General features: G+C 44.5%; 1 protein-coding gene across 3 annotated transcripts in view; it reads right to left on the bottom strand.

Moving 5' to 3' along the window:
• MORN1 (MORN repeat containing 1) overlaps positions 1-16,257 on the bottom strand; it is a 443,783-nt gene that overhangs the window by 322,899 nt on the left and 104,627 nt on the right. For all 3 annotated transcript variants that reach the window (XM_056543353.1, XM_056543352.1, XM_056543354.1), the window contains one exon: positions 1,558-1,654. In XM_056543353.1, coding sequence (XP_056399328.1) covers positions 1,558-1,654 — 97 coding nt within the window. The remainder of the gene's footprint in view (positions 1-1,557; positions 1,655-16,257) is intronic.

The following is a 16,257-nucleotide window of genomic DNA, read 5'->3' as shown; positions in this document are numbered from 1 at the left end:
CCTTATCTGTCAGGGGGAGTCAGAGCTCCCAACTCTTCCCTGATGATATCATAAAAAAAAAGAAGAAACAGGCATGATGAATTTCAAAGTGAGGCCTCCATATACATCAAATAGTGGTGCGTTCCCATAGAAATCGGCAGATTCTGATAAGTTTTGTATTTATAAAGGGTTAAATAGACAAACATGGCTCCTTTCTTCCAGAACAACCACCACTCTTGTCTAAAGGTTGTGCCTAGCATTGCAGCTTTGCTTAGTCCTGTTCTTTAAAGGGAACAGGTTGTCACTGTTATGCTGCATGTACTACTCATCAGTGTGGTCCCTGATGGCTTATCGCTTCCCCACCAGCCTTGATTGGTAATCCTCTGATTTGGATCTATCAGTCAAGGCAGACGGGGCAGGCAGAAGCCACAGGGACCAACCTGATGACTTGTTCAGGAAGCATGAAAGTGATTACAGGTGCCCTTTAAAGGAGTTGTCACACCTGAGTCACCCATTGGAATGGCATGGTGTTAAGCACACTGAGTGCTGCTTCCTTGACTGTCTTTGGGAGCAGCTGGAAAAAGCTGAGCACCATACTTGGCTATCTTCCATGCATAATGAATTAAGTGGTAGTGTGTACACGCAACTTTTGCTCCATTCCGACTTGGGTCCCTGTTTTTAGGCTCACTTCAGAAGTCAGAAGCACCCCCACCCCTGATCATCCTGTGGATAGGAGAAAAGCTGTACTGGTGGAACAACCCATGTAGGTCATTGAGGCCATTATAAATGTCAGGCACAAATGGAGCAAATCTGCAATTCCGGGCATGGCCTAAAGTGGTGCTGTTTCTAAAAGAAAGTAACCATGTTATTCATATCTCACCAAATCTTCTTTTATTTTATTCCACCAAAGACAGCAGAAAAATATATAACAAGCATCATTGAAATCCCCTCACTATAGTATTAATAATTGCCTTTCAAACAAATCACTGCTGCTGCTTTGTAACCCACAGTAATACAGAATAGAAATCTGACATGAAAAGAAATGTATCTATACGCAAGGTTCAGCATTCAGCTGATGTATTGCTCTTTCTCGCTAGCATCTGCAAAGTAAATATAAGGTATTATTTTTTTTACACACCTGCCATGTACACAAAAATAACAGGAGAAAAATAATCTATATTATTAGAGAACAATCAATTTTCTTTAGTCTCCTCTAATCCTGCACACCCACAACAGATGGTTAGGATTTGTAACCGGTTGCAACAAAAGCGAGAGTTCCTTTGAAATAAAACTAAAAAGCTTTCCTTGTCACACTCTTTTCCTATTAAGATGCAGTCTCAGTAAGCCTAATTTTGCTCTATTTTACTTGGCGTCTTATTTACTTTCTTTCTAACACCCTATTTTAGCTAGTACTGTGCTTTGCCGTAACATCAGAGAGTCCCGCCAGAGTTCCATAGAAAACATTATGGCACAGACCAAAGATAACCCATATAGTAATCAATGGAAAAGTGCCAGTGCGTTAAGTTTACTGTGTTTTTTTATTTTATTCATAATTGGATAAGGTAATAAAGTGCATACCAGCAGGACGGCCATTGATCCATGGGCCATCATAAATTACTCCGGAGCAATGAATCATGGTCCCTTGTCCACTGAAGACGTCATTCCGCCACTGGCCCTGTAAATTAGAAATAAAAAAACCACGTTGGATCTACATTAGGACTGCAATGCCTGCTGTTTCATAAAGAGGAGATTACTTCTCTGACTTCTCAATAGCAAACTGGGTGGGCCTAGAAAATGAACAATTCAACAGCAATACCCTGCTACTATTCCTCCGAGAGCTGAAAGGCAGACCACACAATATCCAAAGATTATGCAACGTGCGTCCCTTAAAAAAAAAGAATTAAGAGGCAAGGGGAATGGTTTCTGGAAGACAAATGTTTCACCTTATAAGCAAATATCTTGCCTCAAAGAAATTGCTGTAATTGGGCGTCTGTTTTTTTGAGCTTATGCCTTTTTATTGAGCAGCTGCTGCTGAATTTTTACACCCAGAACTAGTGTGCAATTTGAATCTGAAAACAATGTGTATTCATACGTCTGTCAAGTGCGGAGCATATTCTGCAAAAAAAAAAAAAAAAGAAAAAAAGGAGAGGAGGAAAACAAAACACCTTTAAAATTTGGGTACGCGGCAGTCTTATCCTGCTGCCAAGATGTCTGTGACACATGCTGCCTGCTAAGCCTAGGCTTCCTTTATGTTCAATACAAAGGGAAGGAAACCCAAACCTGGGGAAGTCTTTTACCAATTAAATTGAGAAGAAGGTGGACTGCGGTCTCATTTCCATTAAGTTTTTGAAAATCAACATTTTTATTTTTTTATATTCATTTTTTCAAGCGCACCTGTTGTGCAGACTGTTCTTGAAAGGCTAAGTCTAGTAAATCTGCACAGTTTCTCAATTTCTCTGCAGATGTCAAAATTTTAAATAATGCTCCTATAAGAACTGTAAACATAATGACAGAAACTGCTATTTCCACTCTTAATGCATCCTATAAGAAGAAAGCCTCTCAGCAGTTTTTACCCTCACAAACTGCTAACAACACAAGATAAGTGTAACGCAACCACCAGAGTACCACGTGTCCTGGATCTTACCAGTGTCAAATGACGCATTCTCTGTGCCATGTGACTGCTTTATTTTGTGAACAAAGTACAGTGTAGTTCAGCTCACCCTCACTGTAGTCCGTGGACCAGACGCGGAGTGCACCTCTGGGTTACACATGCAAAAAATTTAATGTTAGGCCTTCATGTTGGCCGAAACGCGTCACCTATACCTGAGTCTGTATGATGTCTATTGTGGCTTTATTTTGTGGTCTTCCTGCTCTGGTGTGTCTATTGCTGTTGTTTCTGCTCTGTCCACTTGGGGCTGCACATGAGCAATGGCTGAGTTTTATAGAGCCAGCGTGCACTCCCTAATGGATCCTCCTCCTATCCCTGCCTGACAATCCCTACATAAACGTTCCTCACCTGTTGCCTGATGCCTCAGCAAGGTTGTGTATATCTGAACTGCTATGGTCTCGCTCTGTCTGCCTGCTTATCCTGTGTTGCCGATCCTGCCTGTATTCTGGACTTTGCCTCATCCCCTGGAACCTGACCTGTCTCATCTGTTATGAATTTGGACTGTCTACCATGATTCCTGTCAGCTAGCAGCTTGTTCCAGCCAGACTGCACCTGTAGCCATCTTGGCTAGTTGTTGTCTGTACCTGCTCTGCTAATAAACACTCCCTATATAAACGTCCATAAAGCTTTGCTGCATCTAACACTATCTTTAAGTGTCAGTTTGCCCCATTCTGCCTACCTGACTGGCTGCCACTTGTGGCACAGTGGGTCCACACCCTTTGGGCGTTACAATAAGTGATGTGCGCACAAGTTAACCATACCTATGTTGAAACTCACAGTAGTGGCATAACTAAAAGAACAAGTGCTAATCATTTACAAGCCATGGTGCCAGGTGTCCACTGCATTTTTTGAAAAGTGAAGTGTCCAAAACTTTTTGCAGTAAACCATCCCAAATCCTTCCTCTTTGTTCCTGGGTGATAGCTGTAGCGGTTTCGTATCGCATAACTTGATATCCGTAAAATGAAACAGTCATCATTCAAGAGCAGGTTTTGGGAGTTTTTACAACTAAAAGTTAGAACACTGGTTGAGGAACGCCCAATGGACACTTGGAATTATGGCCCATTAGTGATTAAGGGCCCTATTATTGCCCCATGTGTAATAGGACCAGTGATCAGCTTGTTTGTCGGATTATCATTTTGTTTTGCTGTGCTGAAAAATCCTTGGTCATTGGGCGTACATCCTCTATTATTACTATGTGTGGTCAATGAGTGATGATGGCAGCAAAGGGCCACCCAAATAATCCAGCAATCTTTTGTGCAGCTCTCTCGGCATGGTAGTCTAGTCTTGTAATAGGCTCAGTAAATGAATGCTGATCTACAAAATCAGTGCTGGTTTACAGCAGGTGCAGGACCATCTAATAGGGCCCTAAGACTTCTTTTTCCAGGTTTAGCTACTAGTATGTACAACAACAAAGGTTTAAGCTGGTTTCTACATCACTTATAGAGCACGGTTAGAAGATTTTGGGGTCAAGTGGCTGCCTTGAGGCTCCACACGTAGCATTTTCCCAAGATTTTGTAGCAGTTTAGTTGGCGTTTGCAGAATAATTTTGATAGTTTTATATCTCAAGAACTGCAATAGAATATTGTGCATTCTCCTTTTGTCTTGACTTCAAGTCTGTTGGCCACAGCCAACTATAAATGATTAGGCAAGTGTCCATATAAGTCTTTGTAGGTAGTGAGCCAGGTGATAAGCTACCTGGGTGCTGTTCTCTCTAAGTTGGGTAATAAAGAACTGTATCAAATAAATAATAAGCTACAGTATAAAACAGCCAGGACCACATCCCTGGTAGTCTAGGACAGTGAAGGGATTAATGACTGTATCCCTGGTGGTTTAGGGCAGTCATTAATGTAAAGGGTTACTGTCAGAACCCCTGGAAGTCTAGAGCATCTAAGGGATTAATCTTTGAATACCTTGTGGTCTAGGGTAGTGGACTCTTAATGTCAGTATACCAAGAGATTTAAGACAGTGAGAGGATTCATGTAAGAATCAGTGGTATTTGTGTGCAATATATAAATCCTGTGATCTATGACAAGGAGGGGATAAATTTCAGTATCCCTGGTAAAGTACAGTGAGGGGGATAATGTAAGGAGCCTTGGTTTTCTAGGGCAGTGAAGGGGCTAATATCAGAATCCCTGGTTGTATACTGCAGTAAAAGGGTTGTCAGAGCGTTTTGCGGTCTATGGCAGTGAAGAGGTTAATGATAGTATACCTGGTGGTTTATGGCAGTGAGAGGGTTAATGTAAGGAGACACAGGGCAGCATTGCTTAAAGGGTACCTCTCATCAAATAAACTTTTGATATATTTTAGATTAATGAATGTTGAATAACTTTCCAATAGCATGTTAATGAAAAATATGCTTCTTTCTATTGTATTTTTCCCGATCAGTCCTGTCAGCAAGCATTTCTGACTCATGCTGGAGTCCTAAACACTCAGAGCTGCCAGCCTGCTTTGTTCACAGCCAAACAGGCTCTGAACAAAGCAGGCTGGCAGCTCTGAGTGTTCTCCTTTGTGAACAAAGCAGAGTGGCAGCTCGTAGTGTTTAGGACTCGAGCATGAGTCTGAAATGCTTGCTGCCAGGACTGGTAGGGAGACCCCTAGTGGTCATTTCTTCAAAGTGGAAATTTAAATAGAAAGAAGCATATTTTTTTAATAACATGCAATTGTAAAGTTATTCTGCATACATTAATCTATAATATATCAAAAGTTTTTTTTGATGAGAGGTACCCTTTAAGCTGTGTGTGCACACTGATAGTTCAGTATCCTAATTGCAGGGAGAAGATAGAGAGGACTGTGCAGCTGTGCACAGTTCTCTTTAAGATCGGGCAGGGCGATTTAGGATCCATTTGCATTATTATTAGGGGCGCTATTGGCTCCTTTTCTCAAGGGCCATGTCTGAATCTGCTCTGAAGCCAGCCTACTGATATCACTTGGTGTTCTGCTACTGGGACACTTCAATGATCGGCTGTAAAATGCTAGCATGTGTTCATATCCCCTGCAGATCCATCACTGAGGAAATAAAACATTGCACAATTCCAACTAAAATCCTTGGATGTACAGGGTCCTGTAGAATGAAGTGCTCTTCAGAGATGCTTTATACTCTGTCGGATAGATAAGGGTCCTTAACTGGGGTTTCCATTCTATTAAATCTGAATTGAATAATCGGGTATTTTAAAATAGAAAACAATACTAAATTCGTAAAAAGCCTCATGTCCCACTATGTCAGCCTCACCAACACAAGTAAGGATGTGGTTTGAGGTTGTTTTGAAACGTTAGTGAAGGTCATCAGAATATCGGGACAATTAAAGGCAAAAACTTTTTTTTATATATCAACTGCCTCCGGAAAGTTAAACAGATTTGTAAATTACTTCTATAAAAAAAAAATCTTAATCCTTCCAATAGTTATTAGCTTCTGAAGTTGAGTTGCTGTTTTCTGTCTAACTGCTTTCTGATGACTCACGTCCCGGGAGTTGTCCAGCTCCTATGGGGATATTCTCCCATCATGCAAGGGTTATTCTCCCATCATGCACAAATCCCGTGATGTGACATCATCATTGAACAGTTAGACAGAAAACTTCAGAAGCTAATAACTATTGGAAGGATTAAGATTTTTTAATAGAAGTTATTTACAAATCTGTTTAACTTTCCAGAGCCAGTTGATATATAAAAAAAAGTTTTTGCCTGGAATACCCCTTTAAATGTGATTCTCTTTGTTTCATCCAGAAATCCATGTATTATTACAACAAAAAAAACATAGAACAAAATGTAAAATAATGCATATACTGTAATAGGCAGCCAGCTCTGAGCAATGCAATGTGTATTATAAGCAGTCAGCATGCAACCTTGTGGCTCTCAATAACCTTACATGTCATATCTGGATCTACTTGACTTTCAGATGGTGAGACCTGCGGGCCAAAGACAATCATTTCACCTCTTGAGCTAAATAAGAAAATTGTGGGCCCTTTGTAGCTGTCAGCAGTATAATGTCCGCCATTCAACTCCAGCTACTACCATGACAAGAAAGGGAAATGAAAACATCACAATGCAGCTTGTCTTTTATGGAAAGTATTGTTACTATAATTACTTACCATTGAAATTGCTCCAATACAACATGCCACATATTGTAAAACAATGGGCTTTTCATACCTCAGCACATTTTACTGAATCTGCAATACATTCCACTGCTTTATTATAAAGCGGAGCACGCGCTAAGTGACCTTGTTCAGTTGGCTGCTTTTTTTTGGTCACCACTTAGTTGGTGTTTTTTTCAGGATCACCATTTTTGAAACCTCTCATTCAGTGTTGGACTGTCTGCTGACATAGGACCACCTAGAAAAATATTGATGGCCTATCTCAAGATGTAGATTGTGTGTATATAGTATACATTCATACATGTTATGTATTTGGTGCCCTGCAGTCAGGAGGCATCATTTGATCTGCAAAATCTGTCAGGTGTCAACAGTTCAGGTTGGTGAAGGTGGCATAATTGTGCGGGGAATGATTTCTGGGTGCACCCTAGGTTCTATCATAGCTGTGGATGGACATTTGAACATTAGAAATGCATAAGGAAGACAAAAAGCTCCAAAGATCGGCCCTGCCACTGAGTTTTCTAAGTTAAACCTTTGTTCATTAAATAAAATTACATACAACACAATAACATGTTTCAGGGTTCCTCCTCCTTCACCATTCCTCAGATCATATGTATCATGTCTACTTACAAGCTGAGCACTTCACTTACAAGACAAAATGCCACATACAGGAGGTGGCTAAACAACCTGGTTTCGAGTAAAAGTCCATATATAATAATAAATAAAAATAATTACTCATGCATTCCATATAAGAATACTAATAAATATGCAAGGATATTAATCCAATAGATAAAATAACAACAACAAAGCAAGAAAATATATAAAACTGCAAACAAGGCTTTGGGTGCAAAAAAATATATAAAAATAAAATAAAATTAGGTTTGGTGAGAGTGGAAAGGAGTGTTTAACCTGTTCAGGACGCCGGGCGTATGCATATGCCCTGCATCCTGAGTCCTTAAGGACGTGGGGCGTATGCATACGCCCGTGGGAATTCCGGTCCCCGCCGCTAGCCGGTTGGGGACCGGACCGGGATGCCTGCTGAAATCATTCAGCAGGCACCCCGGCACATCGCCCAGGGGGGTCCTGAGACCCCCCCATGTCGGCGATCGCAGAAAATCGCATGTCAATTCAGATAATTTCTGCTATTCCGGGCTGATCGGGTCTCTGGTGACCTGATCACCCGGAAAATAGTGATGATCAGAGCTGTCAGAGACAGCCCCAATCATCCTGAGGGCTAGGAGTGAGGTCGCAGATCTCCTCCTATCCCCTGCCATTGGTCAGAACTGATTCTGACCGATGGCAGAGCAGGACAGTGGGTTGCCATGGCAACCCCCCGTTCTGCCCACCCCTGGATGTCGAGGGGAACATGGACAGAAGATGGAGGCCGGGTACCTGCAAAGAAGATGCCTGGGGACCCCCCGATCTTCGCTGGAGACTGCTGGATCCTGGCTCAGGTAGGGAAGCGACAGTGGGGGGAGGAATTGAAAGTGAAAGTAAAACGATCTTTACTGTGGCAACCACTAGGAAGCCCAAACTGCAACTCCCAGCATGCCCAGACAGCCAAAGGCTGGGAGTTGTAGTTTTGCAACATCTGGAGGGTCACAGTTTGGAAACCACTGTTACGGTGGTGCCCAAACAGTAGCCCTCCAGATGTTGCCAAACTACAACTCTCAGCATGCCTGGACTGCCCAGGCATGCTGGGAGTTGTAGTTCTGTAACATCTGTCCCTTCAGATTTAGCAATTTTATGAAATTTTTTCAAAAAGCAAAAATATGTCCATTTTATGATGCCAACATAAAGTGGACATATTGTATTTGTGAAGAAAAATAAAATTTATTGGGAATATCCATTTTCCTTACAAGTAGAGAGCTTCAAAGTTAGAAAAATGCTAAATTTTCATGAAATTTGGGGATTTTTCACCAAAAAAGGATGCAAGTAACACCGAAAATTTACCACCAAAATAAAGTAGAACATGTCACGAAAAAAACAATCTCAGAATCAGAATATCCGGTAAAAGCGTTTTCGCGTTATTAATTCGTAAAGCGACGGTGGTCAAAATTGCAAAAAAGGGCTCAGTCCTTAAGGTGAAAAAGGGCTGCGTCCTTAAGGGGTTAACATCCAACAATAGGGCAATACATAGCTTTTGCCATCCCCTGTAGGTGCCACTTTGTCTTGTATATAAATAGACGGTTAGTAGACATTGCATACATGATATTAAGGGGAAGAACCCTGGAACATTGTTATTATGTTTTATGAAATGCTATTTAATAAACAGAGATTGAACTTGTAGAGCTCGGTGGCTAAACTGTCCCTATCACATAAGTTGCTACCCTCCTGGCTATTTTCTATTTCCAATTAGCATTTGCACAGTAGGACTACGCACTGTCGCTAACCAAGTTCACTCCCTTCATGGCAGATGTTTATCCTTTGTCTCTAAGACACTTTCGGCAGGCAGTGCACCATGCCACAAGGGTCATATAGCCATGAATTGTTTGCGGGAATGAGTTTCCTTGCTTCTAATCTGCTTGACTTGCAAGAAACTATCTTGTCTATATGGGCCCATATTCCTACAGGACGATTTTCTCACCTAGTGGAATTTAAGATCAAAATGCTCTAGAGGTTCAATGTGTTTCAAGATCAGTGCCTCTATAAAAGTTGGCATTTAGCATGCTAATTAAGCTAAAATGACAAAAAATTTCAAAAATACATCATATAGATAATGGTATCCCCATCCTTTACAGAAGAAACATGTAAAAACTACCACAACAATGTATACACCACCAATATGTAGAGTCAAAGCATAACAAGAATATACATTACAGGATCATACCAGCTCAAACTTATTCTCAGGGTCACATAAACTTTGTCTAAATGTAAAAGGTCTTGGTCCTAGATAAAGGTGTATTTTGCATTTTGCCAACCATAGGCAGGGTGCCAAGGTCAAGAGTGCATATATAGTTCTTCCAGGTAATACCTCTCCAAGTACTGAGGTACTCCAGTCTCTGATGTGATCTCATCCTTCTACCCCTCTCCATGCTCATGCCGCAAGACAGATGTGTCTTACTTTCTTGAAGAAGTTCTCTATTGCCAAGTCCATTTCATGGTTAGATGAGCTCTACATCCATGGAACTGGTAGAAAACTAAAATTGTCTTTATTCTCTAATCACTTGGTCCAGTAGAAGGGCAACATGCACCCCTTATATCTGTATTCTTGGGAACGGGAACTAGGATTAGATTTGACAGCGGAGCAGCGCCGTTCTGTGCTCAAGTGCTCTCATGACTTCTCCCGCTGTGTTAAACTACAGGAAAACCATTTTAAATTGCTCACTAGGTAGTATAAAACTCCTGAAGCTCTATTTAGATTTGGATTGTCGCGTGACAAGTTGTGCTGGAGATGTAATGCAGTGGTGGGTACATTTGAGCACGTATGGTGATCATGTTCCGAGATCCAACCCTTATGGAAAGACGTGGAAGACACAATAAATCTAGTTTGTAACTGCTCCCTCTCTCTCCATGGCTATGGTTGTTCTGGCTCTTCCCACCGCCTCATACAGGCCTTCACCTAGTTCCTTACCCATTCATATGCTAGCAGCAGCTAAGACACTGGTACCCTTGCTATGGAGGCAGACAACCCCACCATCCAAAAACCAGTGAATGGATAAGATTAGTCAGATATGCCGCATGGAGGAATTGACAAGCTGGCATTCGCACACTCACAACAAATTTGAACGCACAAAGGGACCGTGGTTTTCTTATAAACTTCAACCCTCCACCCATTCCAACAGTACCACTTAATAGCCACCTGAATCCAGCCCCCTAATGGACAATGAAAATAGCCTATACCCCCCACCTTTGTAGTTAAGCTTTGAGTCTACTTATTGGTGCTGTATACATTGTTGGGGTAGTTTCTAAATATTCACTTAGTAAAGGTACATTTTTGGGGGAATACCATTTTCAATGTGACGTATGTTTGGCCATATGCAGAATTCATCTGCATATACACTTTAAAGTGAATCTCTGAATCTGAGCCATTCAATTCTATAAAGGAGAATGCCCACCGTGTAGCCATACTGGGTTGGGTGGTGGCGTAGAGACTTTATTCTTGAGCTGCCTTCTTTAATACAGCCATACAAAGACTGCAAGAAGTAAGGAACATAAGAAGCTGACTGATTATATGAAACTAGTCAGAACGGCATCCACGCACACATAAGGTGTGATATGGCAGCATGTATGGCTAGCCTGATAATAAGCACATACCAAGTTCAGACATAATGATGGATTTGTCAGCAATGTAAGTGATGTTACCAGAAATAAAAAAGGTGAAGAGAAAGTGAAGGCAGAAGAAAAGCTTAAATGGTTGCTGTCATCACCTCCTGTAGATTTACTGACATACTCCCATACCCCCAGAATACAGAGACGTAATGCAGAGTGACACTGCTGCACCTTTGTCACGATGCCGGCTGGCAGGTAGTGGATCCCCTGTGCCAGAGAGGGATGGCGTGGACCGCGCTAGTGGACCGGTTCTAAGCCACTACAGGTTTTCACCAGAGCCCGCCGCAAAGCGGGATGGTCTTGCTGCGGCGGTAGTGACCAGGTCGTATCCACTAGCAACGGCTTACCTCTCTGGCTGCTGAAGATGCTGAAGATAGGCGCGGTACAATGGAGTAGGCAGAAGCAAGGTCGGACGTAGCAGAAGGTCGGGGGCAGGCGGCAAGGATCGTAGTCAGGGGCAACGGCAGGAGGTCAGGATCACGGACTAGGAACAGACTAGGGAATGCTTTCACTAGGCACTAAGGCAACAAGATCCGGCAAGGGAGTGCAAGGGAGGAGACTAGATATAGCCAGGGAACAGGTGGGAACCAATTAAGCTAATTGGGAAGATTGGGCCAGGCACCATCATTGGTGCACTGGCCCTTTAAATCGCAGAGACCCGGCGCGCGCGCGCCCTAGGGAGCGGGGCCGCGCGCGTCGGGACAGGACCGAGGGAGAGCGAGTCAGGTACGGGGACCGGGGTGCGCATCGCGAGCGGGCGCTACCCGCATCGCGAATCGCACCCCGGCTGAAGGCGGGACCGCAGCGCACCCGGTCAGTGGATCTGACCGGGGCGCTGCAACAACGAAGATGAGGCGAGCGCTCCGGGGAGGAACGGGGACCCGGAGCGCTCGGCGTAACAGTACCCCCCCCCTTGGGTCTCCCCCTCTTCTTGGGGCCAAAGAACCTGAGAAAAAAAAAAACTCAATTTTTCCAAGAAGAGGTCCGATGCAAATTAGGAGGGGTTCTGTGTGGAAACGTACAAGACAGTCCAATCTTTTATTGTAAAAACAATAGATGTAGAGGGGTCTGGCGAGACTGGTCACAGGAACGTAGAACCTGTTGATGAGAGAGGCCAGAAAAAATTTTCCTGCAGATCCGGAATCCAAGAAGAGCATAGTAGAGAAGGAGAAAGTAGAGGCAGATATCCGCACAGGCACAGTAAGGCGTGGAGAAGCAGAGTTGACATCAAGAACTGTGTCACCTTCGTGCGGAGTCAGCGTGCGTCTTTCCAGGCGGGGAGGACGGATAGGACAATCCTTCAGGAAGTGTTCGGTACCGGCATGGTACAGGCAAAGATTCTCCATGCGGCGTCGTGTCCTCTCTTGAGGTGTCAAGCAAGACCGGTCAACATGCATAGCCTCCGCGGCGGGAAGCACAGGAACAGATTGCAGAGGACCAGAGGAGAGAGGAGCCGGAGAGAAAAAACGCTTCGTGCGAACAAAGTCCATATCCAGGCGGAGCTCCAGACGCCATCCGGAAGAACGCATGTCAATGCGAGTGGCTAGATGAATGAGTTCATGTAGGTCAGCAGGAGTCTCTCGTGCGGCCAGAACATCTTTAATGTTGCTGGATAGGCCTTTTTTAAAGGTCGCGCAGAGAGTCTCACTATTCCAGGACAACTCGTAAGCAAGAGCACGGAACTGAATGGCGTACTCGCCAACGGAAGAAACACCCTGGGCCAGGTTCAGCAGGGCAATCTCGGCTGAAGAAGCTCGGGCAGGTTCCTCAAAGACACTTCGAATTTCCGAGAAGAAGGAGTGTACAGAGGCAGTGACGGGGTCATTGCGGTCCCAGAGCGGTGCGGCCCATGACAGGGCTTTTCCAGACAGAAGGCAGAACACGAAAGCCACCTTAGACCTTTCAGTAGGAAACTGGTCCGACATCATCTCCAAGTGCTGGGAACATTGCGAAAGAAAGCCACGGCAATACTTAGAGTCCCCATTAAATTTGTCCGGCAAGGACAGGCGGAGGCTAGGAGTGGCCACTCGCTGCGGAAGGGGTGCAGGAGCTGGCGGAGGAGATGATTGCTGAAGAAGTTGCGAATGTTGGCGCACTTCCGACAGCTGGTGGGTTAGAAGGGCGACCTGTCGGGCGATATCAGAGGCAACTGGCAGGGGATGTTGGTGCAAAATGGTGGACACTTCCGACAGCTGGTGGGTTAGATGGGCGATCTGTCGGGCGATATCAGAGACAACTGGCAGGGGAACCTCAGCGGGATCCATGGCCGGATCTACTGTCACGATGCCGGCTGGCAGGTAGTGGATCCCCTGTGCCAGAGAGGGATGGCGTGGACCGCGCTAGTGGACCGGTTCTAAGCCACTACAGGTTTTCACCAGAGCCCGCCGCAAAGCGGGATGGTCTTGCTGCGGCGGTAGTGACCAGGTCGTATCCACTAGCAACGGCTTACCTCTCTGGCTGCTGAAGATGCTGAAGATAGGCGCGGTACAATGGAGTAGGCAGAAGCAAGGTCGGACGTAGCAGAAGGTCGGGGGCAGGCGGCAAGGATCGTAGTCAGGGGCAACGGCAGGAGGTCAGGATCACGGACTAGGAACAGACTAGGGAATGCTTTCACTAGGCACTAAGGCAACAAGATCCGGCAAGGGAGTGCAAGGGAGGAGACTAGATATAGCCAGGGAACAGGTGGGAACCAATTAAGCTAATTGGGAAGATTGGGCCAGGCACCATCATTGGTGCACTGGCCCTTTAAATCGCAGAGACCCGGCGCGCGCGCGCCCTAGGGAGCGGGGCCGCGCGCGTCGGGACAGGACCGAGGGAGAGCGAGTCAGGTACGGGGACCGGGGTGCGCATCGCGAGCGGGCGCTACCCGCATCGCGAATCGCACCCCGGCTGAAGGCGGGACCGCAGCGCACCCGGTCAGTGGATCTGACCGGGGCGCTGCAACAACGAAGATGAGGCGAGCGCTCCGGGGAGGAACGGGGACCCGGAGCGCTCGGCGTAACAACCTTCTACACATAGACATATAAACTTCTATAAAAAGCATACAAATACATAGTAATAACTACATGCGCTCATTTAGACCATTTGACAATATATGCTCTTTGGTTGGGATCATCTTAGAAACCTAAAAACTAAGAAGATTTTCAGCAGAAAAAAAAACACCTGGTCCATCTAGTTTACCCTAGACTCTTTCCTTTATTTTTCTTTAAGGATAGGTATATGTTTATTCAGGACAGGTTTACATTCACTTACTGTAGATTTACCAACCAAATCTGCTGGAAGTTTGTTCCAACCATTTTCTACTCTTTCAGTATATTATTAATTTCTTATTTTGCTATTGATCTTTCTCATCTAACCTCAGATTGTGCCCCCTTGTTCTTGTGTTTAGTTTCTTATTAAAAACTCTTCCCTTCTCATCCTTATTTAAAGGGGTTCTCTGGTGCTTACACATCTTATCCCCTATCCAAAGGATAGGGGATAAGATGCCTGATCGCGGGAGTCCTGCTGCTGGGGACCCCCGGGATCTTGCACGCAGCACCCCGTTTGTAATCAGTCCCCGGAGCGTGGTCGCTCTGGATCTGATTACAGACGACCACCGGGCCGGCGGCATGTGACGTCACGCCTCCGCCCCCGTGTGACGTCACACGCCGCCGGCCCGGTGGTCGTCTGTAATCAGACCCGGAGCGGCTACGCTCCGGGGACTGATTACAAACGGGGTGCCGCGTGCAAGATCCCGGGGGTCCCCAGCGGTGAGACTCCCGCAATCAGGCATCTTTTCCCCTACCCTTTGGATAGGGGAAAAGATGTGTAAGCACCGAAGAACCCCTTTAACCTTTTAACATATTTAAATGTTTCGATCAAATGTCTTTTCCATCCAAACTATACAAATTTGGTTCTTTAGGCCTTAAAGTTATGTTTATTCAATGGGGGGGGAGGGGGGGAAATAAAAAATTTTATCAACTGGTGCCAGAAAATTATACAGATTTGTGAATAAATTCAATTTAAAAATCGTAATCCTTCCAGTACTTATCAGCTGCTGTATGCTCCAGATGAAGTTGTATAGTTCTTTCCACTCTGTCCAGAACATGAGCGAATGCCCCTAGCAAATCTCTCCTGCTCTGGTCAGTTCCTGACATGGACAGAGGTGTCAGCAGAGAGTAATGTGGTCAGACTGGAAAGAAGTACACAACTTCCTCTAAAGGATACAGCAGCTGATAAGTACTGGAAGGAATAAAGATTTTTAAATAGAAGTAATTTACAAGTCTCTATAACTTTCTTGCACCAGTTGATTTGAAAACATTTTGTTTTCCCAGGAATACCCCTTCCACCTCTTTTGTAGCCCATCTTAGGACCAGTTCTATTTTATCAATATCTTTGTAGGTGAGGCCAAACCAAACTAAATTTATTATAGTATCTTATTATTTAGTAAGGGTAAACACACACAATCAGGTTGCATTGCAGTTTGTTACTGTATCACGTCAGTTTCCAAGACTAAGTAATGAAAGAATTTCATTGCAATATTGGAAACTGTAACTCAACCTAATGGTGAATTTTCAGGCTAAAATGTTATCTAGCCCAAGCCTTTAGAAACAGTTTAATTTTCCATTCTCCAAAGCCCACGGCACACAGAGTAGACATTGCTCAGTCGTGCTCCAGCTATCTTTGCCAACTCCTTCAACTTAGCGGAGAATGCATATTTATCTTGATAAGGTAGTAGAGACCAGCTGCAAGCAGACGTCTATATTTCCCAATTGGACAAAAGGATTAAGAAAAAGTAGATATAGCACCCCCAAAATGATTGTAAAGATATAAAAAAAATGGTATTACAGATCCACACTACTACAGGAGAAAGGTTTGATAAGTAAACATTGGCGTCTGCTATGAAACGATTTATAGGTCTGAATTTATCTAGAGCTTTGTCTGATCTGGGGTCTGAATTAATCTAAAGGTCTGGACTGAGGTCTAAATTAATTTAAAGGGGTACTCCGCCCCTAGACATCTTATTGCCTATCCGAAGGATAGGGGATATGATGTCTGATCGCGGGGGTCCCGCTGCTGGGGACCCCCATGATCTCAGCTGCAGCACCCCAGACATCTGGTGCATGGAGTGAACTTCGCTCCGTGCTGGATGACTGACGATGGAGGGTGGAGGCTCGTGATGTCACGGTCACTCCCCGCACGTGACGTCATGACCACTCCCCCTCAATGCAAGTCTATGGGAGGGGGTGTGGCGACCGTCACGCCCCCTCCTAT

This window comes from Hyla sarda, chromosome 10, assembly GCF_029499605.1.
Source record: "Hyla sarda isolate aHylSar1 chromosome 10, aHylSar1.hap1, whole genome shotgun sequence".
In the NCBI taxonomy this organism is placed as follows: Eukaryota; Metazoa; Chordata; class Amphibia; order Anura; family Hylidae; genus Hyla; species Hyla sarda.
The sequence above is the reverse complement of the archived record's forward strand: the minus strand, read 5'-3'. Positions and strand labels throughout refer to the sequence as shown.